General features: G+C 34.0%; 2 protein-coding genes and 1 non-coding gene across 3 annotated transcripts; 1 reads left to right on the top strand and 2 right to left on the bottom strand.

The window, feature by feature from the left end:
* The first annotated feature begins 3,257 nt into the window (after positions 1–3,257).
* LOC132622636 (non-specific lipid transfer protein GPI-anchored 4-like) lies at positions 3,258–5,212 on the top strand. The gene is made up of 4 exons (XM_060337281.1): positions 3,258–3,728; positions 3,992–4,130; positions 4,384–4,413; positions 4,852–5,212. Exons 1-4 carry the CDS (start codon positions 3,489–3,491, stop codon positions 5,046–5,048), a joined length of 606 nt encoding a protein of 201 aa, XP_060193264.1. The 5' UTR covers positions 3,258–3,488; the 3' UTR covers positions 5,049–5,212.
* Positions 5,213–6,004: 792 nt separating this feature from the next.
* On the bottom strand, positions 6,005–6,077 carry TRNAR-UCU (transfer RNA arginine (anticodon UCU)). Its single transcript has one exon. It is a non-coding gene; the product is annotated as a tRNA-Arg (tRNA).
* Positions 6,078–7,874: 1,797 nt separating this feature from the next.
* LOC132627465 (uncharacterized) lies at positions 7,875–17,706 on the bottom strand. The gene is made up of 10 exons (XM_060342818.1): positions 17,419–17,706; positions 16,332–16,624; positions 13,825–13,963; positions 13,492–13,613; positions 13,144–13,347; positions 12,840–12,899; positions 11,822–11,960; positions 10,939–11,057; positions 9,564–9,788; positions 7,875–8,181 (listed from the first exon to the last, which is right to left on the bottom strand). The coding sequence occupies exons 1-10, from the start codon at positions 17,576–17,578 to the stop codon at positions 7,987–7,989; spliced, it is 1,656 nt and encodes a 551-aa protein (XP_060198801.1). The 5' UTR covers positions 17,579–17,706; the 3' UTR covers positions 7,875–7,986.
* Between the last annotated feature and the right edge of the window lie 6,177 nt (positions 17,707–23,883).

Below are 23,883 nucleotides of genomic sequence, written 5' to 3' on the forward strand. Positions count from 1 at the left end.
CAAGCGAAAAAAATGATGGACGGAAACCGATGGATAAAATCGAGGGACACTATTTTTTTTTTTTTAATTTTTATTGTTTTTTACGAAAACCAACGGAAGTCCATTGGTTATTTTTGAGGAAAAATGCGCGGAAACTATTTTAAAAAAAAAAAGAATCACTACACTAGAAGTATTTAGTTTTCTCTAGTTTTCAGTAAAAACAAATCTAGTGTATTTTACTTAGCGAATGGACTCTCTCGATTTTAATCGATAGAATCCGTCGGTCTTTGTGCTCCAAGACACTATTTTTTCACATTATCAAGTCTGTAGGTTTTTCCTCAGTTTTTTCCTATAACCGACTAACGTCCGTCGGTTTTGTCCCGAGTTATTTGACCGATCTAGAGTTCTCATTAATTTTTCCCTTTTTTTCATAGTTCTCGTCAAATCTAACAAATAGAGTTCGATGAATATTTTGTCGAGACTAAAACTGTCAACTTATGACAAACTTAAAGGACCAAAACCGTTAAGTGCATAGTTAAGGGACTATTTTGAACTTACTCTCATAGTTAAGGGATCGTTTTTGTTAACTTGTAACAAACTTAAAGGACTAAAACCGTTAAGTGCATAGTTAAGGGACTATTTTGAACCTACTACCATAGTTAAGGGACCATTTTTGTCCTTTTCTTTTGGGCCAACGTGGACAAGTCTCTCTCTCACAGCACGTTGGCCATTCCTAAACTTTTGAACTACATAGAGCCCGTTTGGATGGGTTTATGCCTATAAGTTAAAAAAAAATAAGTTGGAATAGTCTAACTTATTTTTTTTGGCTTATAAGCTGTTTTCAGAAAACAGCTTATAAGCTGCTTTAGATAAGCTAAGTCAAATGGGCCTAATTATTTTTTTGAGCTTATTTTAAGCACAAAATGACTTTAAGCTGACCAGCCAAACATTCAAAAAAGCTAAAAAAAGCTTGTAAGCAACTTATAAGCCAATTCAAACGGGCTCATAGTCACTTTCTTTGCTTATCTTTATGATGTTTTTATCGGTGTTTTTATTCTTACATTTTTAGATTTTTTTGCACCATATGGCCTTTTCTGAGGCCACTCTTTAAATTTCTGTTTGGCTATATTACGGCTCTAAGAAATAGTTGAATAAATTAATATTACTAACAGACAAACTTAGTTGACGAGGTTAAAGCGGGAGAAAATTTAACGAGGGGCTTGTAAATGTCCAACCTTTTATAACAAGAAATTACATTCAATGACCTTGAAAATGGATGATTTTGAACTTTCAAATCCTGCTTGCCCAAGAGTAAATTTTCAAGATTAAAAGTCAAAATTTGTTAAACTTGAAGTACTATACATAGGGTAAGGAGGTCAAAAGTTCAAGGGGCAATTTGCAGGATTGCCCTTCGCCGGGAGTGGTCTTTAATTTTTATCCTTCGCTAAAAGCTCTTTGGTTCCCAGTTCGAACCCCAGTTCTGTAAAAAATTCAAAAAAAATTTGCAAGGCATAAGTTGGGATTCACAGGGTATAAATTGGACCCCAACTTATGCCGTAAGGCAAAAAATAAAAAAATAATAATTATTTTGTTGGAATTTTGCAAATCTCTGCCTTAAGGCCTAACTTTGAGCAAAAGTTAGGCCCTTAAGGCCTAATTTTGGTAAAAGTTTGACTGAAGGCAAACTTATGCCTTGCGAATCCTAACTTCTACCCTGCGAATCTCAACTTATGCCTTGCGATTTTTTTTTTTTGGCCAAACCTATCGGAGGCCCCCAGTAGTCGTCAAGATTTTTCATTTAAACACCTAGACTTAGGGTTGTTCCAATTGAACACTCAACCTATTAAAAAACTGTCCTATTAGAAACTTTTTTGACAATCAGCAAAAAATTAATGAGAGTGTAATACACTCGCCAATGACGTGGCAAGTAGCCAATTAATTGATAACATGTGGCAATTTGGCTCACAAAAATATTAACAAATTAATTATCAGAAGGGGAAAAAATATTTAAACCTATTTAACTAATAATAAAAGAAAATAAAAAGTCATTTTCTAGAAAACCCATGATCCCATCCACAGGAACTCCTCCCTACCGGAGAAAATGGAGTTTCACCGGAAAACAAAAAAACGCAACAAGTTGCACAATGTTTCTGTAATGTCATGGGTGAGAATAATAAATCCTCTCAAAATCCCCCCTCCCCTTTCTTCTTCATTTTTCGGTCTCGCAAATGGCTTGACTCACTTAATTCAAACCCCAAAAACAGTTAAAAAAAAATAATCCTAAACCCACTCAGGCCAAAAAAATCTCCCTTTCTCGCTAAATTGCGCCGATGGAGAACTACTCCTACACCTCTTACCCTGAATCCGGCGAGTCCTCTCCCATTCCCGTGTCGATTTCGAAAACACGACCGCATGGGAAGATCTGAATCAAATCCCTAATTACAAGGTCAAATTTATGTATAGTTATGGTGGTGAGATTCACCTAGACCTCACCGTCTTCCAAACCAAAAAAAAAAAAAAAGAGCAGCAGCCGGAGTGTCGGAGAAGACGACTACACCGTCTTCCAAACTTTTTTTTTTTTTTGCTTTTTTATTTATTTAATGAAAGGATGAATTTTTTGCCCAAAAATAAAATAAAATAATTATTCGAGATCCATTAACGCGCCTGAGGAAAGTGAGAAACACTTTTTTTGCCATGTCAGTATTTTGCGTTTAATATGACATTTTTTGAATAGGTTGAATGTTCAACTGGAACAACCCTAAGTCTAGGTGTCTAAGTGAAAATTTTTGACTATCACAGGTGGCCGCCGATGGGTTTGGTTTTTTTTTTTTTTATTGAGCCCGGATTTGAACTCAAAAATTTTGGGGTTTAAGCGAAAGACAAATATTAAAGACCACCAATTTGAGGGATAAAAATTAAAGACCATCCCAAAAGAAGGGCAATCCGCGCAAAAAAATGAGTTCACAACCACCAACCTCCAAATTATTCTCGTAAATCAGCCCCTTTTTATCAAGCTTTTTAAGAGTCATATGGGGGTCAACGAACAGGCCCAGTGAATCTTCGGTTGGCCTAGCCCAATCTTTTTCGTAGCTGATAAGGTTTTGTAATTTTTTTCAGAATAAAAAGAAGTTGAGTGCTATTATAAAGATTCAATAACTGGACAATTAGTTACGGAATACTTGCTTGGATTGCTTAACATGAAATTTAACTTAACTTTGTTGTGAAGATGCAAATTTTAATATACTCGCACCACAGTTGTATAAAAACACACCAAACTTCAATAGAGTTCTATCAAGAAAGAACTTTTTTATGTTTAAACAACAGAAAGATAAAGTTCAAATATCGTGTTTATCTGTTAGCGATTTTTAGGATTGTAATCAACAAATTCAATCTAAAACGTAATACGCATTGAAGTAGTTACAGTCCTAAGTAGTCGTTCATTCTAACTATTTTCCTCATATACGTACACTCCTTTCTCTACAAAGAAAAGGTTTCTCTTAGTCTCATTCATGAAGATCTTTTCCATTTTGACGTGCATTCTGGCCACATGGTTTGTGGTAAACGCACAGTCACCGGAAAATCGTCCATCGCCATCGCCATCACCATCACCATCACCATCTTCACCTTCTACCGCGCCAACGGCAGATTGCTTAACAATTATGATGGACATGATGCCTTGTTTGAATTTTTTGGAGGCTGGTAGTGATCTTACAATGCCAGACCCTTCTTGCTGTTCAGGGTTTAAACAGGTTATTATCTCTCTCTCTCTCTCTCTTTTTTTTTTTTGGTTCCAACGAGTGATATGACATACATGAATTAGCATCAATACATGCATGTCTTAGAGGTTGAGGTTCGATAATACTACGAGTTTATCATTTGTGTAAGGATTTTTACATCAGGTCATTTTTACTTGTAGAACTTTACATATCTATGAATATCCTTTTTAGACAATATGAGATATAGTGTAAAGATAATTTACACTATGATTTTTAATTCTCTAAAACAAAAACAGGTATTGAATGCCGATCCTGATTGTATATGTGTTGCTTTGGCGAAGAGTGCTAGTTTTGGTATAATTGTTAACATGACTCAAGCTGCCGCTTTACCTTCTGATTGTGGCGTTTCCGCTCCACCACTTACTAATTGTAACAGTGAGTCCTTCTATATGTTACTACAATCTTTTCTTGCTTTAATTATTTGATCTAGGTGGGTATTTAGTTTTATAAATGTTATGTATTTGTAAACGTAAGACTATAATTTTATTTTTTAAAATAGATAGAGAGGAGAAATAAATAAATTTGTGAGGATGTGAATAGTTACCTTTTTTTCTTCATAAATTTACATATGATTAATATATTTGACTCAGTTCTTATGCTTCGGGTTTAATTTCCTCTTTAATTGCAGGTACCAGTACCCCTCCAAGTGCCTCTCCTGGTACGTATTTAAACCGCTAATTATTTTTCCTTGTTTGTTTTCGGTTTCCTCAATGTTTTATAATTAATGGGGCTGGCTAGATTTCTGTCACTAGATTGATCTTGAGATAACATAAATTATTGGATTGTCATTATTACTCCTAATCTAATAATAATCTTGATATACCAAAGAATTGTAGAGTCCACATTTTTGTCTAAACTCGGCGACCATGGGATCAATATATTGTTTAATGTATCTTTGCTATGGTCTTTTCTTAGTCCATTAGGCCCCTCTAATGGACTAAGAAAAGACCATAGAACTAAAATTCTGAATCAATCTCCACGCTTCCATTCTGTGTATAAGTGACCCTAAATTTTTTAACCCTCTCAAGACGATATAAATTTTAAGTCGTTTCACTTTAATTATTTCTCGATATCATTTTCTTATCTCTATCACCAGTTAATCCTCCAACTGAACAGCCAGCAGCATCTCCAATTTCAGAATCACCTGCTACAGCACCAAGTGTTGATGAAGCTCCAGTTGAAGCTCCTAATGCAGAGTCCAGTACTGGCTCCACCATTAATCCTACTGCTTCCTTCTTAATGCTTCTAGTTATAACTGCAGCTTCCGTTGCATTCTCTATTATGGTAGCATAATAATTATATTCTCAATATTATGTAGCTTATATCTAGTGTTTATTCTTTTGTTCTATTGGCTAGACGTCTTTTATTTCAAGCACTAGTTTTATCGTAATTAGAGAAATATAGTGTTTCCCTCAGTTAGCTAAACATCTTTTATTTTCAATCAGTAGCTTTGTGGTAGTTTGATATAAAACTAGGGAAAAAAATTTGATCTTCTAATAGATCTCTGAAATTTGATGTGTCTATACCTTTAAATGTTAAATTAGTTCACTAAAAGGGAATTCGAACCACTAAGAATTACAGCATCAGACCAAAAATAATAACAATAATAATAACTCATCAAGCACTAGATTTTTTGTAATTAGAGAGATATAGTGTTTCCGTCCGTCAGCTAGACATATTTTATTTTCAACACTAGCTTTGTGGTTGTTTGATATAAAAGTAGGGAAAAAAAAAATTGATCTTCTAATAGAACTCTGGAATTTGCTCTGACTATACTTTTAAATGTAAATTAGTTCACTAAAAAGGAATTCGAACCACTAAGAATTACACCATCAGACCCCCCCCCCCACCCCCACCCCACCCCCCACCCAAGGAAAAAAAAAAAGGCACAATCAGACCAAAAAAAAAAAAAAAAAAACTGATAACTCATCAAGCACTAGGTTTTTTGTAATTAGAGAGATATAGTGTTTCCGTCCGTTAGCTAGACATATTTTATTTTCAACACTAGCTTTGTGGTTGTTTGATATAAAAGTAGGAAAAAAAAAAATTGATCTTCTAATAGAACTCTGGAATTTGCTCTGACTATACTTTTAAATGTAAATTAGTTCACTAAAAAGGAATTCGAACCACTAAGAATTACACCATCAGACCCCCCCCACCCCCACCCCACCCCCCACCCAAGGAAAAAAAAAAAAGGCACAATCAGACCAAAAATAAAAATAAAAAACTGATACAATCAAAAAAGCTCACACGCCCAGTGGGACTCGAACCCACAATCGCTTGATTAGAAGTCAAGCGCCTTATCCATTAGGCCATGGGCGCTATTGTGATCAAATCAAACAGAGAAATTTATATTGTAGTAGAAGTTATTCAAAGAACCAAATGAATGAAACCCAAGTTTAGAACTAGCAAGAATTAGTTGACAACACTCCTACAACACGTTGCTTGAATAAATATTAAATCTACGAAACAATAAATAAGCACACAAATATTTAACAAGAAAAACTATCATGCTTTAACTGTAGAATGTAGGAAAACTCATATTACTCACTCCGTCCCAATATATGTGGTACTTTTTGCTTTTCGAGAGTCAATATGACTAAATTTTGAAGTTAAATTGGATTAAATTAACTCAACATTTTAACATTAAAATTTATATATTTGAAAACTACATGAGAAATACTATAAGTTGAGACCTTTCTCATATCAATTTGGTGAAAAAATACATCTTAAAATGTTGGTCAAAGTTCATACAGTTTAAATCTTGAAAAGCAAAAAATGTCACATAAATTGAGACAGATGGAGTAGAATATAATATTTAACTTGACTCTTGTGAATCATAGTTTGAAAAATAATATCGAATCACCTTTAAAATAGACAACACATAACATACCCTTGAAGTTAAGTAATGACCAAAAGGCAAAATGAGCTATGCGCACCTTTTCTTTCTCAAAAATGAAAAACATACCGAATAGTATTGTTTCAAAATGAGTGAACTCCACGTAATTCCTTTAATCTTTTTAGGGTAGGGAAATTTTGTTTGGAAAAAATGAACCTTTTTAATTTAACATTTTTAATGCGGTTTTCAAGATCTTGAACTATTTTATAAATATATGTGTATCACCTGCAAATATAGAGAAGGGTGAGGGATCAGGGAAGGGTCTAAACAATGAGCTTTTGCTTAATTCTCGCTCGTTTATTTGTTTAAAATCTTTATCTTGTTTAATTTTTTCATATTTTCTTGTTAGAGATACAATGACTGTGTGGATATTTTTTTTAAGTCTAGGCTTTTGCAATAAAATAAAAGGCAAACATTAGTTGTAAACATATATAAAAAACATCTTGATAATATTTTATTCACATGAATGTTTAACATCAAATGGATGTATATACTTCTCACTGTCGTTAATTTACAAAGTACTTCAATGTCACTAGTTCGTAATATGTTTTATTGCACAATGAATCCACATCTAGCGACTAGCATGACACATTTCCACATTCATTCATACCAGAAAAAAAGAAGCAGCTGGAAAACAGTTTCATAGTAACAAGGAATTGCTTCTGATTTCAAAGGAAATGGATGTAAAAGAAAAGAAAACAAATGAACAAGAAGTAATCAAATTCCAAATCTCATTTTTTCTTCTTGGCCTTTTGCTTATCTTTTTTTTTCTTTTCCTTGAGCTTTTGTTCTTCACGTTTCTTCTTCTCCTTTTCTTTCCTTTTCCTCTCTTCTTGTTCCTCTTCTTCTTTCCTCTTTTTCTCCCTTTCCTTTTCTTTCTTTTCTTCCTCCTTCCTTTCCCTTTCCTTTTCCTTCTCCTTCTTTTTCTTCTTTCTCTCTTTCAATTCTTCCTTTGTCAACTCTCTCTTCACGGTGAAGCACCTCATTACAAAGTTATTTATGTTAATCACGTACTTCCTATGTGGTAATTTGGACTTATATATATATTTTGCATGGCTCTTTGTTTTACACATTGCCGGCCCCTCCGGCTAATCTTGGCATTTTGTTCTCTAATTCTTGTAATTTATAATGTCAAGTGGTGTCCCCTTTTTCCTTGAGGAAAGTTACGACGATAAAGTTAACGCTTAAGACACTCAGTGCCATCTCAAAGACAAATCTCATACGACCAACTTTCGAGTTTTTTCATACTGAATGTATTGTGTATGCATCGATAATTGATACGTGTGGTTCCTTGAAAAAGTCATATATAGTACTAACAAAATTTCAGGTGTACTATTTGCCAATGCAAAATTTACCAAATATGTTGGACAATATTTCTTCAGAGATATCTTCTCCACTTATTTGTCCGAGGGCCAAAGCAGCCTCTCTAAGGTCTACTGTCCAGAAATCGAAGGGCATATCTTCCTGAATTGACGATTTCAACCTCATGAAAGCCTCCTTGGTTCGAATAAGCTGCTCGCATTGTCTCTGGAAATTATAACACCAGAAATAGCATTTGTTTAGCGAAGAATTGCATTTCTTATTGAAGCCATGAAATTATGAATGGACTTTAGACAAAGGATGAACTGCCTAAAAAGATGACTTCGTAGAAGACAATAAAACAATAAAACACAGTACTCAAAAGAATAAAAGCACAGTACTTTTGGTGAAGAGTAAAGATACGATGCTCTAGGTTGCAGTGAGACCGCTAGTTCATTGCCCAAAGAATAACCTATCGACAATAGGCCGAAAGGAGCACATAGGGAATCAGCCCAAAATTTGAAAAGAAACAACAGTCTACCCAAAATTTGAAAAGAAACAACAGTCTATGGCTTCAAAAGTTGGCTATGACATGTCTTTATTTTTTATGACAAGGGAACCTCCAGCTGCTACCCTTCCGGTGCGCACAGGGTAAACCTCGCTCTAGTGTAATAGCCCGCAAACCACACATGATGTAAACTGCACTAGGTTGGCTAGGACATGACTTTTAGACTAAAATAATAGATTCCCAGGAAAACTAGTGATTTAGGTTGAAGGATTTCCCAAGCAATTCCAGGTTTCTTAGTAGGCCAGTTGGGTTGGAAATTTGACGATACGCTTGAAGGCAAACGGACAACTGCAGACTAAAACAGTCACACCAACACCTAATGTGTGAAGATATCGATATGAATATCTAGAACTAACACGGTTGTCCTGTCCTAATAGTTTTAAACTTAGTGGGAGGAAAAAGCATCACCATTTTCCTTCTCAAAAACAAAAAGCATCACCATTCATTTGATAACTTTGCACAGAGAAAGATACACAAATTAGATCGCCTGTAATGACAGATGAATTTACATTAGATGTTGAGAAGTATTAACTGACGAGCAGTTTGATAACTTTGCATAGGATCAACGAAAACAACAGCCTATCCATTTGTAACCTCACAATCCATTTACTTGTGTCTAAGAAAGGTACGGATAAAGATGTAATACAAGAGGATTTTTCAGTTACTAACTCTCATTTCATCACTCACTCATCCTCTCATTCCCTGTTTCCTTTTTGGGTATAAAATCTAGACAATAGATTATTACAGGAAGGGAATGACAACAACTTGATTTCGTTTCAAGGAGCAAGTCTGGAGATTACTTTTACTTTTTTTTTTTTTATTTTTTTTTATTTTTTATGATTTAACTCCTGACAGAAGGTCCAAAATTTTTAAGCAGATTTACATCAGAGCTATCTAGCAATAAATCAGCATTCTCCTCTTTACTTTTACAGAGAATTAAGCCATTATCTTTCCCCTTTTATGAGGGAAAGTGTATGTAACAATGTCACTACGCGGATCTACCTCATGCATTCAGAGAGAAAAAGAAGATCAGGAAACTAACCTGGTTGACTGTCCATCTGCGACCACCGACAGGGATCGTATTGAGACCCATAATATCTATTATTGCTGCCTCAAGTTCTTGAATCCCTTGACCATTGACAGCACATGTTGGAATGTGCTTGTTGAAGGAGACGCCGCACGTATTAACCCATTCATAAGTGTCGGACATAGCACAGTCTATTTTGTTGATTACCAGAATCAGTGGAGAGCTACATCCCAATGCAGTCTGAAACAACAGAAATAAACTTAATGTCAAATGTTTCTCCTAATACTAGAAAAAAATAACAGAGCTGCAGAAACAAGAATCAACTGCAGCTCTCTAACGGTAATGGAACATGGAAGCTAAGACATTACAGAGACTTTCTCCCATAAGTTCCAACATAAAGGAGAAAGAGTACAGTTTTCCATGTCATTCTGTTTTATAAAGAAAGATGGAGTTCTATAGACAATGACCTTTACATAAATCAGAAATTTCTTACTTCAAAGAAGCAAATCTTAAATCAACGAGAAGAAGCTTATCAACATATTTCTGCTACTAAAACTCTATAGTGCATGTGATATAAGTAAACATAGATTCTTTAAATAGCCTTGGGTCAATCTTACACTGACTAGGACCCACGTTGGATCAAATACACGGAGAGGCGTCTCATTTGCCTAGGCCCTTATTTCAGATATAGGGAGTTGGGGACAGAACTGAAGCTTGTAGGATATGAACTAGCATATAAAGGACCGCGGCAATTTATTATGAGCACTAAACTGTTCTTGGGGAGCTAAAAGAAACATTATCCTTTCAGCTCCTATATCTTCCCTTCTCCAGCAGAGCTCCTATAATTCGAAAAAGACCAAATACTCTTCCTTAATATCCTCTCAATTCCATTTCTTATTTATTTTGTTATTCAATAACATTTCAAACATAACACAATACCTCCATATGGCCCTGTTTCAGTATTTTCTTATAATTCTTATAATAGACTGAAACTTCAAAATGCAATACCCACTTCCAGCAACTCAAATACCAAACTGGGCAACTTTCTTTAACTGTACCGACTCTCATTCTCCATGTCCCCTCTTTAGGTGACTTTTTTAGTTTAAGAAGAAACAACTAGTCTCCAGCTTACAGATGATAACTTTTGATCTTTATTGGCTGCATAATATAGAGCACATTCCAGCAGTTGAAAAAAAAAATTAATACTAGACTTAATTTGACAAACTCAGATTAATGGAAATCATTGATAACAAGACAAAGTAAAGCAAAGAATATTTTTGCTCAACTTAACGAATATCAGATCAAAGAAGTTCGTAGATCGGGGAAGAAACAAGTACTTTGTACAGATACTATTTCAATATTTCCAACATGGATGGAATAGCTTATAAACCTGATTCCTTTGGATTCTCTCAAGGAGCTTTGTATCCTCTAGAGTCCACCCGTCTGCTGCACTTATGGTCATTATTACGACATCAGCATTTTTGGCAACAGCTTCAGATCTGTCCACACCTGTGAACAGAATGCTAAGAGAATCAGATAAATAGAAACTCAACACAGGTAGTTCATCTCAAATTTCATCAACATAAGAAAAAGAGATTAGGGAACAGTATCATTAATTGGGTTCAATCAGAAACAGTCTCTCTACCTCCCAAGGTAGGGGTAAGGTCTGCGTACACACTACCTTCCCCAGAGCCCACTTGTGGGATTACACTGGGTATGTTGTTGTTGGTGTTGTTGGTAGAAGAAGTATAGCGTTGAGGTACCATAATAAGGAACCATCATTGGGTGGCAACTACATTCACCAAGAATTGTGACTGGAGATTCAACAGAAGAATGTTTATGCGAGGAGCGATGATAACAGAGTGCTACAGTTTGGAAATCTTCAATAATTAACCGACATATGCAATTCTTTGGAGACACAATCATGCAAACTCTAAAAAAGAAGTTATGTCACCGATCTAAATTCTTTAATGCTGCAAGTTAGATGAGAAACCAATGTAGCAATGACAGAAATACACTTGAAGGTTATAAGAAGTATTGAGCCATCTGACTCTGGAATAGACCCCAAATGCAACAAAAAAAGAACCATATTTTTTCAGGAAAAATTAATCTGTGTATAAGAAGCTGATAAATTGCTTTTGACGGATAAATAGAATCTGGTTCAATAAAAAATTTATCTATTTAATGACCAAAATTTCAACAGATAAGAAAATGGCAAGCTTCAGTAGTAAACATTGAACAAGATATAAACTTGGCAAACAGAAAGGTCTTACCAATTTTTTCCACAACATCATCAGTCTCCCTGATTCCTGCTGTATCAAGAAGTGTAACAGGAACACCACGAACAGAAACATTGGCTTCTACAACATCCCGTGTGGTGCCAGCAATATTTGTAACTATTGCTCTATCAGTCTGCACGCTAATATAAGGCACGTGATTAGAAATAGATGCCAGTAAGATAATCACACAGGAAGCAGACAGTTCAAACTAGAGAGATTCTAAAGAATAGGGGAGTGTACTTAATTTTTTAGGAAAATATTTGTCATGAAAAACATTTTATAAATTTATTTTGGTCTTGATACCAGTAGTGGTAGGCATTGATAGAGTAAAGATTGACAATCATGTTTATATGTTCATAGAAGCAAGTGGAACGCAGCAAGAGTTGCAATACTTGTAGAGGAAAATGACTTGCACTCCTAAAAACACAAGTTATTTCATATTATGCGACTATTTAAGGTGGACAATTATAAATTAGGGGATTGAAATGGCTCATTGTTATTCTTTTAACTGTCCTATAGTTGTAGGTTTGGGAAGAAGTTCTGAACTGTGGCTTATAAAGAAATTCACCGTGATCAAGTATCAACTGAATATAGCACAACCTATTGCTGGCTAAATGTATAGAATTTAAATTGTGAAACTAGAGATTCAGCCACTATATATACTTTCTATACAAAACGGAATAAATGGTCTATAGCAATAAGAAGCAAAGTGATGAAAGAGTTCTTCAATGGATCCCTGGAAATGTCTCAAGTAGAGCTATAATGGTGCAAGTCATATCCTACACAAATTATAAGAACTGGGAGCTGGCAATTGCAGGAAACTTCTTAGTATATGTTTCCAGTTACAGGTGGGGTTTCTATTTACTGGTCAACATTTTGTTTCAGATTTAGTTGCTGATTTAAAAGTCTATGCCACTGTTAAGACTTAAAAGATGTAGTGCGATAACTATTCAGAAAAATAATCAAGTACAAGTATGAGATGGTAAATGATGGGTATATTGTTGGAACATACTTTGCTCCATGCATTAAGAAGGCTTGATTTCCCAACATTTGGTCGACCAATAATAGCAATCTGCAAGACATTCATTAAAATCATGTTATCTTAATTATTAGGAAAGCAGGGAAAAATTAAAAAGGCCATGCTTTGGAAGGCCAGCTAAACAGCTAGATGTGCCTTCAGCTATTCTCAAATCTATGATAAATTTAAGGCATGTATCCTTTGTTTTTTCCTCCTTTTCAGGTTAATGCTTTGTTCTCAGAGACAACATCCACTAGCCTTGTATAAGAACTTGGTTAGTCTTAGTGCAATATAAAACCTGAAGTCCTGACTGCAGAAGCTTGTCATAGTTGGCAGTTTCCAGTGCATTATCCAGATCATGCAGCATCCCATATATTTTGTCCATAATAAGATTCAGATCAAGGGGTGGCATCTCATCGTCGAAGTCAAGACGAGCCTCAATTTCAGTTAGCAACTCCATACACTGAGTTCTTAGTGATTTGACCAAAGAAGAAAAACCACCCTGACAAAAAGAACACATCATTCAACATAATTCCCCAGCACTAAGAAAGAAGGCCAAAACATAATTTCTGAATTTGTGCTTTATTGATGTATAGAAGGGTCAATAACTCTTGTAATAAAAAAGTGATTTTACACAGCTGATCACCTCGATTCCTGCCAAGGCAGCATCTGCAGCAGCCACTGACTTGGCCGATATTAACTTCTCCACATTCTCAGCTTGAGAGAGATCCAAGCGACCATTTAAGAAGGCCCGAAGAGTGAACTCGCCTAGTAAAAGAGAGAACATAAAAAGAGGTGAGTTGAACAGAAAGACTCTCACCTCTTTTATGGCTGCACAGAAAAAGGTAATCTGGCCTAGTAGCTAAAGATTTGACAAGTCACTGCAATGAAACTATAGAATGCTGTACAGACAAATGTATCTACACAGTTCTATAGAGACCAATTCTCCTTAACTAAAGAATACAAGGCTGAAGCTAACCTGGCTCGGCGAGCCTCGCACCAGCCTCTAGACAAGCCCTCAAAACACGTTGAAGACACACTTCAGTTCCATGACACTGAAGCTCTACCACATCTTCTCTAGTGTATGACTTTGGGGCCAGCATAGGAACCGCCAGAACCTAAGCAAGAAAAACAAAAGAAAAGGGAATTTAGAGAGAGAGAAGAAGAAAAATATTGAAACTATAAACCATGAATTCCAAAAAAAAATATTCAAACAAATTGTTTCAGGCCATTATTCAGAACGGCGTTAACTAGGATGTAATTTTTTTTCTGGAGTCCGGACATGTATTAGCACATTGATCACCTTTCTATCTACCTATCCCTCCTTTCTGACATCAAAATCTAGAAGACAATGCACCCAACCCATATGTGTATATGAAATCATGTATGAAAGTTCGCATAAATTCCACCACTGGTGCTTTCTTTCCCCAATTCTTTTGCCTCTCAAATAATGCATAAATGATAGACTTGTGAGAATTTATCATTAACTTTCTCAAACAAAAAAAGGATAAAGTTGTGACAATTCAAAAACAAAAATAGGACGCATACTAGAGCAGCAAAATTTGCATAAATTCTAGAAATTGATGCCTCTTTTCCTCCATCTAGTCTCTTAAATGATGCACAAACGATAAACTCGAACTAACTTCGAGACAAGCACAGACAGATTATACTATCTCATTTGGGCTCTGCCGACCAAAAAGTGCACTAAGATACCGTCCATTTCCCTTCACACCCCCCCCCCCCCCCCCCAACAACCCGCCCGCCTGGCCAAAACAAAAGAAAAGAAGTTCACCAAGCTAGCCCCAAAGTTCAGCAAAGTCTTCCTTTTACCAAAAATCAGAGCCAATCATTCGAGGTATTCATTACCAAGCTCCTTAACTATGACCAAATTTTCATGATCATTCGTGAATCTTTTTCTCAAGAACTGTTTATTCATAGAATTCAGATAGTAATATTATGCAAAAGAACTAGAAGTGTTATCAAAAGCAAAAAGCGCAAAAAAGCTCTAAGGTCAGCTGGGGCTTTAAGCGTAAAGCACAAATAAATCGTGGGCTTTAATGAGAAAAGGCGCAATGGCGCAAAAATACATATATAAATATGTTTACTCCAAGACTAATAATAATAAGCATGAATAACAAATATATGGACAAAGAAAATGTAAAAACATTACGATAAAATGAAATATCAATTATCTAGTGTCATCTCTTCAAGAGAGGCTCATCGGCAAGGAAAAGTATGTCTTAAGAGCCTTGATGATGACACTGAAGTGCAAATAAAGCGAGGTGAAGCGCTCAACATGTTTTGAGCCTTGCTTCAGGGCTTAAGCGCGCCTTTGACAACACTAACTAGAACTAAATATAACATCCAAAAACTTGGATAATTTCCTATGTGCGATGTTTCTTGATAAGGAAGTACTGTCTACGATGTGTGATATGCTTAACAAGCTAAAAAACATGTATAGGTATAAGTACTTTATTTGTCAATATATCTGACACAGGTTTCCTTTGGAATCTATAGTTGGCCATCCAAAATGCGAGTTGAAGCCACAAATGAACTTAATTTCGCGCAATTTATAAACTATGCAAGATTATAGGTACAAAAACACGTATAGATACAAGTATAGGTACCTAAAAAAACATGTATAAGTACAACAACAACAACAACAACAAGCCTAGTATAATCCCACCATGTGGGGTCTGGGGAGGGTAGAGTGTACGCAGACCTAACCCCCACCTTGAAAGGTAGGGCGGCTGTTTCCGAGAGACCCTCGGCTCAGGAGAGGAGAACAAGAGAGGAAAAACAAGACAAAAGGTTAGATAGGACCAAGCATATCGAAAACAATAAGAAAGCAAGGAATAACAAAAGCGAGAAAGTCATGGTAGAACAGTTCGGAAAGAAAGGAGCATTAACTACTATAGATAACTAAGATAACCAAAGTACAACAGCCCAACAAACATGTATAAGTACACATACTTTATTTCTCATAGATATCTGATAAAAATTTCCATCGGAACCTATAGTTGGGCATCCAAAATGTGAGTCGAAGCCATTTAAATGAACTTAATTCCAAACAATTTATATACTATGCAAGATTATCAACCTTTAGAGAAGTTAAATATTTTAGTGTCTATTTATTTTTTCAAGATATAGGCATGAAACATATGTTGCCACTAGGAATTATAATAAGCTATACAACTGAAAGTTTTACTCTGAAACACACTCTCTTAGTCATTCTATAGACACCTTTCCCCCCACCTTAACGAAGGGGTTATAATAGAATCAAAGGAATACCCAATTCCCCACAGGTACGAAATTAATAAGAACAGATAAAAGTATTAGAAATAGGTAAGGAGAAGTATCAAGGGCTAAATTCAGATATGAAGCAACAAAGGCACCAAACTCTTAAAATCTCCAATATAGTACAATTTAAATCAAAGAACAAATGCACCAAAATAAGAAGGATAAAACAAAAGTTTCAAATTAAACCTCATCAATCACATTCCCATGTGAGTCAGAAACAACACCATACTCTATAACATGGCTCTTAGGCCTCCACTCCGAAGAACTCCTTTTCTTCTTTTTCACCTTGGGATGAAATACACGACCAACTATAGGCACTGCAGTCGGCCCAGATAACCGAATAATCCCAACTGCAGCTGCTGGACCACCCAAAGAAGTGACAATAGCAGCAATGGTGCTAGTATTTGCAGCTGGGTCAACAGGGCTCACTGTTCCAGACCCCAATAACCTCTCATCTTGCTTCAGAACAAGAGTACTCTCTGCAATTAAAAAGTATCGAAACTTTAGCACTAAAACCCAATTATTTCAGCACCCACGTATTCTCGGCAATAAAAATATCGAAATAGTAGCAGTAAAAACCAATTATTTCAGCACCATAGCATTCTCGGCAATAATAATATCGAAAACGTAGCATCAAAAACCAATTCTTTCAGCACTAGAGTACTATATGCGATAAAAAGAGTGAGTCTTTAGCATTAAAAACAATTCTTTCAGCACAAGACTACTATATTCAATGAATAAATACATTGAAACTTCAGCAGTAAAACCAATTCTTCCAGCACCACAATATTCTGTACAACAAATAAAAATTGAAACTTTAGCATTGAACCCAATTCTTTCAGCACCACAATATTCTATACAGAAAACAAAGATTGAAACTAAACCCAATTCTTTCAGCAACACACAGCAAACAAAGATTGAAACGTTGGCATTAACACTCCCACAGTATTCTCTGCAACAAAAGATTGAAAATTTAGCAGTAAAAAAACAATTCTTTCAGCACCCCCTTATTCTCTGCAGCAGAAAGATTGAAAATTTAGCCGTAAAAACCAGTTCTTTAAGCACATGCAATAGGAAGATTGAAATTTTAGCACTAAAAACCAATTCTCACAGCATCACAGTATTGTGGAAGATTGAAATTTTAGCACAAAACAAAACAAAAAACCAATTCTTTGAGTACTAGGGTACTCCCTTCAATAAAAAGATTGAAGCTTTAGCATTTAAAACCAGTTCTTTAAACCCAATGGGTATATAAGAAGATGAAAGGAGTTACCTTTAGAAGTAGTAGCATGAGGTTTGTGGGTAGAAGAAAGAGGAAATAGAGAAGAGAATCTTGTGTGTATTGGTGTTGCCAATTTTGGGACAAAGGAAATGGCTATGGAAGTGAGAGGTAGGTGGGTTAGGAGATAGCGGAATGCAGGTAGCAAAGCCATTATTTGGAGTGCAGACTGCAGAGAACTGATAAACCCCCCCTTCCTTGTGTTTCTTGATCAACCCTTTCGTTTTCAATCACCTGTGTTGCACGTGACAGAGCAACAACAATGCTTGTTTTTTCTCCACTTTCACCTTGTGTCAAGTGCCAAATTGCAGGTTTCACTTGCTAACTTAATTAAGATTGACGCCTTCCAGTCTCAGATAAAAGGGTCAAAATAATACATTATCTTTAAATTTGAATCTAAAATCATACATATTCTTGTATATGGAGCATTAATAGTTCATTATATTTGCATAAGTGGTGCACTTTTTGTAACTCCCAATATTTGGTTAAAAAATTTAACGGAAAAGGGCAAAAATGACCCTTAACTATTAGAAAATATCTAAAAATATCCTTCATTAATCTATTTTGCTAAAAATTCAACTTTTTGACTGTTTATGCCCTTTGACTAACGGTCATGCTAAATTTTAAAAAAATTATATGAATTACACATGGCATTTTATTACTAGTCCGGTACCTCCGACATATATTTACATATGCGGTTTGCAAATAAGACTTCCTACTATCTGTGTCTTTTGTGTGGAAAACCTATATTTTACTGGCTAGCAAGCCGGTCTTTTTCAACTTTCAACAATTATATTAGCTAGGCCAGTATTCGAGGACCTGCTTCTCAATTTTCGCCAACTGTTTTGGAAGTTTATTTTTCACGAGTAGTCAACCAAGATTTGTGATGTCGTTCACATAGTGAGTTGCAACTAATCACTGAGGGGATGTGATGGAACAATAAGTATTCTTCCACTCAGGATCCCGAATTCGAACTGGGTATGAAATCGCCTTTGAACACTTTCTATTTGGTTAATTATGTTTTTACCTGTGCACGATAAGTCTATATTAGCCCCCCAACTTGTATTCTAGTATCTGCAACTAATTCAAGATTTTGCATTTAAATATGTAATCTATGAATTACTCCTAATATCTTACCACGATTCATGATTATATTAGTACCAAATTAATTATATTTGATAATATTGAAGTTTGTTCTTCTCTATTGTAATCAATAATTTTTTTAAGGGCCTGTTTGGAAAACCACCCAGGTAATTGGAATTGGGTGTAATGGTTACTTTTTAGTTTATTTCTTTTTTATTGTATTTTAATTTCTATTATTTAATCTCTTTTTTATTTTATTTTATTTTAATTTATTTTCTTTTCTAATTTATTTATATTTATATTTTCATTTCTTATTTATTTTTTCTTTTTCAAATATATTTTTCTTTTTATATTATTTATATTTCATTTCCTTTCTTCTCATTCCCTAGATACTTCTTGTGGTTCCATGTCATTGCTCGTATTTTTTTTTTTATTTATTTAGCAAAATCATGTTATTATTCTAATTTTTGAAACTACATCTCTTAATACAGTATTAGAAAGAATGAGTCATTAACAAACTTGACATATAATGAGTGACGTTATTAAAGTACAATTTCGTAATGAATGAGGTTATATACTTATATTTTCCCTTTCTTTTGAATTATAAGAGTATTTACTTATGTTACGTTGAAACTTACTTATGTAATGTTGGAATTTGACATAAGAGTATTATGTTAAATTTTTTTCTTTTGGATTTTGAATTTAGGTTATATTTTCGATTTTAATTTATTTGTTTTAGTACCATTGACTTGTTATTTCACATTGCATGCTGTTTATTTTTTACTTAGTTGATAGAATTTCTGTCAAATATTTGAATAATGCTATGACATTATATTTATAAATATTCCTTTTGTGTCAAACATTCAATCCCATGACGTTCTCACAAAAAAAAAAGTATGCTTTTAAGTTTTATAATCAATTAAAATTAAAATATTATTAATTTGAATTTATATATCAATTATTTTTTACAATATTAGTTACAAATATATGATTATTTATTTAACATATTTTCAAGAAACAATATGTTATTAAATAGCTAATTTAATATCTTTTATAAAGGCACATATTTTTTAAATATTAAATTTTAATTTTTTATAATTAAATTTTATTTTTAAATTAAACTAACTGTGTAATTACACTTGTGCAACCAAACAACACGCTTATAATTACACTATAATTACATTATGACAAACAAACAGGTCGTTATAATTACAACACTGTGGAATTACTAGGCTGTGTAATTACTAGGGTAGTAATTACACCAATTCCAATTATTAGGTGGCTTTCCAAACAGACCCTAAGAGTTGCACACCTAACTTTGTCGCTAGTAATTGGCGTACTAAAGATAATGGTGCCCCCGTTGCGCTCAAATTCTGAATCCGCCTTTGACTATTACTAAATCTCCTCTCTTTTCCTGTCTCTTTCCCTGGCTATCTTTTCCAATTCTTATCATAGTCAATAGAACACTTCAAAAATTTGATTTATCATCCTTTTCTTTTCATTTATGTTTGCGGTGCAAGGAAAATGGCCTTTCATGTTGCTTGTTGGACTAACTTGATAGATGATTGTGGTGGTTGAGCTATATTCTTGCATTCTAAAGACCTTCGACACATGAGTAGTGTGCTTTTAGTGAAAAAATAATTGACTTGTTAACGAAGTGACACTTCAACAAAATACTGAAAAACAAGAGGTAAAAAAGTGTTCTTGCAAGAGAAAAGTTATATAATTGCATAATGATGGTCAAACTTGACAACCTGTTGAACAGTGCACCACTTCACAAGTCTAAACCAGTGTTTTAAAATGCAGTTTCAGGACTCACCCCGAGACTTGTCCCGGGGCGAGGCACAGGCAAAATGTCCGGGGCTTAGTTCCTATGAGGCTTACGTCCTAAGCGCCCAATTGTACACCCTAAACACTTCTAACGCCCAACGCTCGGGGCTCGCCTAACAATTTTTACACAAATTATATGTTAGATTCCTTAATTAAAATAGTTGACCCTCATAATTCTTTAACAAATGAATGATACTTATTTCATCTATATAAATAAGAAGATTGGGTGTAACTCAAATAACAAGTCGTAGTATTGCATATTTACTATTTGAGAAAATCATGAGGATGAATATCACTCAATATTTCTTTTAAAAATACATAGCCGATTTGTACATTTTCACTTGTCATTGGTCTATTGTCTTGTGTATCAAAATTATCATATTTTATTATTTCGCTATTTGAAAGTAATTTTAATTTTATTCATGAAGGAGTTACATTTTAATTATAATATAGATAAAGTTTATTGATATAAAATGAACAGTATGATAGTAATATTATTTTAAGAAATTGTGACTTTTTCATTGTTTGAAACTTCAGATGTTAGAGTTGATTTGTATTCCATAATAACTTTTATTTCATTGTATTGTTTATACTTGTAAAATTAGATTATATACAATGACAAGTTATAAGCAGGAGTGGCTAGAGGATGAGGCTAGTAAAGCTTTTGCTTTAGGCCCCAAAATGTTAGAGGCCCAAAAAATTTTATAGATGAATTTTGTAGTTACGTTTCTCTTAGATAATATTGAAGATTATAAAAAAAAAAGTACAAAATATATATAACGAAAGAAAAAAAAAACACTATTTATGTTTTAAGAGCAATATTTTAAAACTTTGAACTAAACTACTCAAACCTTCATATTATTAATAAAGTTTTTACAATAACATCTTAGGTAATGTCTTTAAAACACATGATTAATATCTTATTGACTTGAATTGATCCTCACTAATATAAATACAAATGTTACTATATGAATTAAAAGACAAAAAGTATGAAAAATAAAAAGGCAACATTTTGTATATGTGTCTATACTTAAGGCCTCATATTTAAATTTAGCTTTAGACCACTAATATTATATTATAACTATATATAAGAGGGAATAATGAAAATTTGTAGTCCTCACATATTCTATGATCCAATGAGATTGTGACACGTGGCTATGGCTTTTTCCCTACATTTTTGACCTCATTAATTTTCCTATGACTATTCCACTCAGGCCTTTGTTATTTGACTATATTGACACTATGTATAGCATTTTTTTTGTGGTTTTCTTACTCCCTCCCCTTACTCCCTCATCCGGATAAAAAAAAGAGTCTACTAAGCTATTTGCACACCATTTAAAAAACTACTCACTCCAAGAAAAAAAAATGTGTAAATTGACTAAACTATCTTTAATTAAATCGGCATTGAAATTTGATCACATAACACTTAATAGGGGCAAATCTGGAAAGAAAAGGTTAATTGTTTCTTGACTTAATAAGTGGACACTTTTTTTGACCCAAGAAAAAAAAGGCTAAGTGGATACTTTTTTTGATCCGGAGGGAGTATTAGATTACTCTTTTCGTTTTTTTTTTTTTTACTTATTTCTTATACTAAAAAAATGATTTTTTTGACTAAATAAGTGGACACTTTTTTTGACCCAAGAAAAAAAAGGTTAAGTGGATACTTTTTTTGATCCAGAGGGAGTATTAGATTACTCTTTCCGTTTTTTTTTTTTTTTTTACTTATTTCTTATACTAAAAATGATTTTTTTTACTTATTTATTTTGGTAAATCACGAAAGATCTTTTAATTTCTTTCTATAGTACTTTTATCATTAAGTAACTACATAAAGTATTAGTAGTCACGGGCCTTTATTATTTGACTATATTGACACTATATATAGTAATTTTTTGTGGATTTTCTTGTCAATCCCTTATTAGATTACTCTTTCCGTTTCTTTTTACATTTTTCTTATACTAAAAATGAATTTTTCTTTTTACTTATTTATTTTAGTAAATCACGAAAGATTTATTAATTTCTTCCTATATCACTATTATCATTAAGTAACTACATAAAGTATTAATAGTCAAACTTAAATTTTCAAAGCATAATAAATAAGGATAATTTAGTATATTTTACTCCTAATGAATAATTTGTTAAGGGAAGTGCAAAGTCAACAAGAGACAAGTAAAAAAGGAATCGAGAGTGTACCTTTTACTCTATCTGTTTCATTTTACTTGGCTCTTATATAAAAAGTAGATTTTCCTTTTTACTTATCCATTTTAGCAAATCAAGACAAATTCATTGTTTTGTTTGAATATTACCCTTATCATAAGTAACTATGTGGAGTAATAGTAATTGAACTTCTATTTTCAAAGCATAATTAATAAGGACAATTTAATAAAATAAACCCCTAATAAATAGCTTCTTAAGGGAAGTTCCATGTCAACAAGGGCGAAGTAAATAAAACGAAGGAAGTACATTATTTGTTATTATACATTTTGATAAAATTATGCAACTTTGGAATTAGAGTTTCATTCACAATTATATGTTATTAGGTCTTACTAATTAGTATGTCATATTCCTCTCTCTGGGCTTGTTCGGTATGAAGAAACATATTTTTTCACAAATAATTATTATTTTAAAAATATTTTAGAGGAAAATAAGTGTGTGTAGGCACTGAAATTTAGTCGGACTTAAATCCACAAACTAATTCGGATCATATTCTAAATTTGAGATGTATCAGTCCAGATAATTATTATGGGCCAATATAATTGGATTAATTGTTTAAGTCCAATTGGTATGAATTTATTGAAAGACTAATTCAGTTGGGCTAGTCTATCTTGTCGGATTTCACATGATGAGCCCACTCTATTAGCCCAAGGTCCATGCCATGTGTCAAATGACGTGGCGCACCAAGTCAAGTCAAGGACCAATACAATCATGCCACGTGTATAAGTGACGCAGCATACCAAGGCAATAGAAGAACCAATCAAATGTCGCCAAGTGTTCAAATGATAAGGTTCAACCAATCATATACAAACCCTAGCTCTCCCCTGTAACTATAAATAGGGGTCTTCACAAAGCTAAAAGAGCAAGAAAAAATACATAGAGAAGCTCTCAGCCGCAAGTCTTCCACATACTAAGAAGTATTCGCTCCAAGTGGTGAGCCGCAAGTTTCCATACCTCTACGTTTGTGATTAAAGCTCGGCTCCGCATTCGTAGTGAAATATCAACAACAAGTGATTCGTCCATTCAAGAACAAGCAAAAGCCCTTGATTGACGGCCATATCGTGAGGAGAAGAATCAGAGGATTACATTTTTTTATTTAAGATTTCATAAAGATTGTAACCCCCGCGCAAATTCTTGAAATCAAATATTATTCTTTGTCGCTATTTTTTCTTGTCTTGATTATTATTTTCAGGAACGAAAGATTAGTCGTTACAAATTTGGCACGCCCAGTGGGACAATCTTTACCTCTCATCTCTTCTCTCCAATAGTCGAACTTCAAAAACACTAAGATGGCTTCCAAGAAGGTTAACTCGAAATCCGCATCCGCAAAAACTA

Source organism: Lycium barbarum, chromosome 2 (genome assembly GCF_019175385.1).
Source record: "Lycium barbarum isolate Lr01 chromosome 2, ASM1917538v2, whole genome shotgun sequence".
Classification (NCBI taxonomy): Eukaryota; Viridiplantae; Streptophyta; class Magnoliopsida; order Solanales; family Solanaceae; genus Lycium; species Lycium barbarum.

Excerpts from the sequence above, each read along its gene's own strand:
- LOC132622636 (XM_060337281.1), top strand. The coding sequence starts at position 3,489 with ATGAAGATCTTTTCCATTTTGACGTGCATTCTGGCCACATGGTTTGTG. Across the intron at positions 4,131-4,383 it reads ACCACTTACTAATTGTAACA|GTACCAGTACCCCTCCAAGT; the intron begins GTGAGTCCTTCT and ends CTTTAATTGCAG. Across the intron at positions 4,414-4,851 it reads CCCTCCAAGTGCCTCTCCTG|TTAATCCTCCAACTGAACAG; the intron begins GTACGTATTTAA and ends CTCTATCACCAG.
- LOC132627465 (XM_060342818.1), bottom strand. The coding sequence starts at position 17,578 with ATGGCTTTGCTACCTGCATTCCGCTATCTCCTAACCCACCTACCTCTC. Across the intron at positions 13,614-13,824 it reads TGCGAGGCTCGCCGAGCCAG|GCGAGTTCACTCTTCGGGCC; the intron begins GTTAGCTTCAGC and ends CTCTTTTACTAG. Across the intron at positions 11,961-12,839 it reads TTCTTAATGCATGGAGCAAA|ACTGATAGAGCAATAGTTAC; the intron begins GTATGTTCCAAC and ends ATTAGCGTGCAG.